This window comes from Primulina huaijiensis, chromosome 11 (genome assembly GCF_012295235.1).
Source record: "Primulina huaijiensis isolate GDHJ02 chromosome 11, ASM1229523v2, whole genome shotgun sequence".
In the NCBI taxonomy this organism is placed as follows: domain Eukaryota; kingdom Viridiplantae; phylum Streptophyta; class Magnoliopsida; order Lamiales; family Gesneriaceae; genus Primulina; species Primulina huaijiensis.
In genome coordinates this window covers 3,602,926-3,604,694 of record NC_133316.1, presented here as the reverse complement: position 1 = coordinate 3,604,694, position 1,769 = coordinate 3,602,926, and the positions used below count along the sequence as shown (strand labels likewise).

Here is a 1,769-nt window from a genome sequence, read left to right as displayed (position 1 = left end):
AATTCTCAAGATACCATAAGCACTTTGAAGAAATGAGATTAGTTCTGATATTTTAATTATGATAGATCTTTTGTGAGACGGTCTCACAAATCTTTTTCTGTGAGACGGGTCCAGGGGCATAGCTTGAATTTCAAAATATGGGGGACTAGAAAATAAAAAAAAATTAATCTAGAAATCAATGCAACATTTTTCACATGACATAAAGATTAAGTACAAACCACGATGTTCACAATATAATCATCAAATCTGAATGAATATTTTTCAAAAGTTCAAACATTAATCATATGATAGAGTACGCATAACAAAAAAAATATAACTTACACCAAAAGAGAGTAACTTAAATAAACACTACTTTAGTCGCAACCTTCAATTTTTCAAAAGATCAAATCTATCAATTATGTAATCTATATCAATTTCATGAGCAATCTCTCTCTCAATATACTAAACCATTGCATTGTTTAAATATTCATGCTCCATTTTGTTGCGAAGTGGTGTCTTGAGAAGTTTCATCCCTGAAAATGCTCGTTCAGTTGTAGCAGTGTAAACTGGAAGAGTCAAGACCAAACGAATCAGTCTATCAATAATGAATTAAATCCTCGACTTCTTTGTTTCAACTAGTAGTCGGCATAATTTAGGAAGAGAATCAACATCTTTAAACTTCGGATCCTCAAATACATCAAGCTTGTAATGATCCAATTGAGTCTTCAAATATTTCATGTTATCTTTAGAAAAATCATTGGGATAAAATTTATCGATTAAAGAATAAATAGCACTATCAGAGAATGATTTGAAGCCATCACTGGGATTCAAGGCTTCATAGAGAGTGAGAAGCTCTATTGATTGCTCAGTAAAGTGTGTATTCAACTTCATCAGCTTTTTGTCAATCACAACGTTGAATACATGAAAATGATAGTATTCTTCCACTGTAAAATGATTTTTCTGTTGACAAGAACGTTTAGTACCTTCAACATAACGATCTGTCAAATCAGGCACTACAATGTCATGACTATCACAAAAATTATTCACACTCCATAGAAAATCTTCCCATTCATCATCTCTCATTTTCTGGAAAAGCAATTTTGAAGTCGTGACTAAACTCATTGCATTCAGAATGTCTTGATTTTTTCTTTGCAAAGCATGACATAACATATCAGATGTTTCCAAAACTCTATGCATCAACAACAAGATAAATATAAAATCATCTTCTCGAATTGATTTCAATTGAGAGTGTCTCTTTGAAGAAGACCCCACAAAATTGACAATTGAACTTAATTTGGAAAACAATAGCCATACATCTAATACCTCTTTAGCTGCTACAACTAATGTAAGTTGCAGCTGATGAGCAAAACAATGAATATAATATGCAAACAGACAATCTTTGTGAAATAATGCTTGTAATCCATTTCATTCTCCCCGTATGTTACTAGCACCATCATATCCTTGACCTCGTATATTTTCAACCAAAAGCTTGTGTTGTGTCAAGATACTACATATATATGTTTTCAAAGTCAAAGAATTAGTATCATCAACACCAACAACTTCAAAAATCTCTCCCTAACAAACACATCACAATCTACGTATCGCAAAACAATAGCCATTTTTGAACTATTAGATTCATCAATTGCTTCATCAGCAAGAAAACAGAATTTAGCATCCCCTACTTCATCACGGATTTTACTTCGCACAAGATAAACAATAATTTTTAGAATCTCATGTTGAATTGATGGTGATGTATAATTGGCATTTTTAGATGCTTTATCTAAGATCAT

At 31.9% G+C, this 1,769-nt stretch overlaps 1 protein-coding gene across 1 annotated transcript; it reads right to left on the bottom strand.

The window, feature by feature from the left end:
* Window positions 1–588: 588 nt before the first annotated feature.
* Window positions 589–1,769, bottom strand: LOC140987785 (uncharacterized). The gene is made up of 2 exons (XM_073456441.1): window positions 1,533–1,769; window positions 589–1,335 (listed from the first exon to the last, which is right to left on the bottom strand). Exons 1-2 carry the CDS (start codon window positions 1,767–1,769, stop codon window positions 589–591), a joined length of 984 nt encoding a protein of 327 aa, XP_073312542.1.

Coding starts and splice junctions, on each gene's coding strand:
- LOC140987785 (XM_073456441.1), bottom strand. CDS start 1,769: ATGATCTTAGATAAAGCATCTAAAAATGCCAATTATACATCACCATCA. Junction 1,336..1,532: donor AGAGATTTTTGAAGTTGTTG/GTGTTGATGATA, acceptor TTTGCTCATCAG/CTGCAACTTACATTAGTTGT.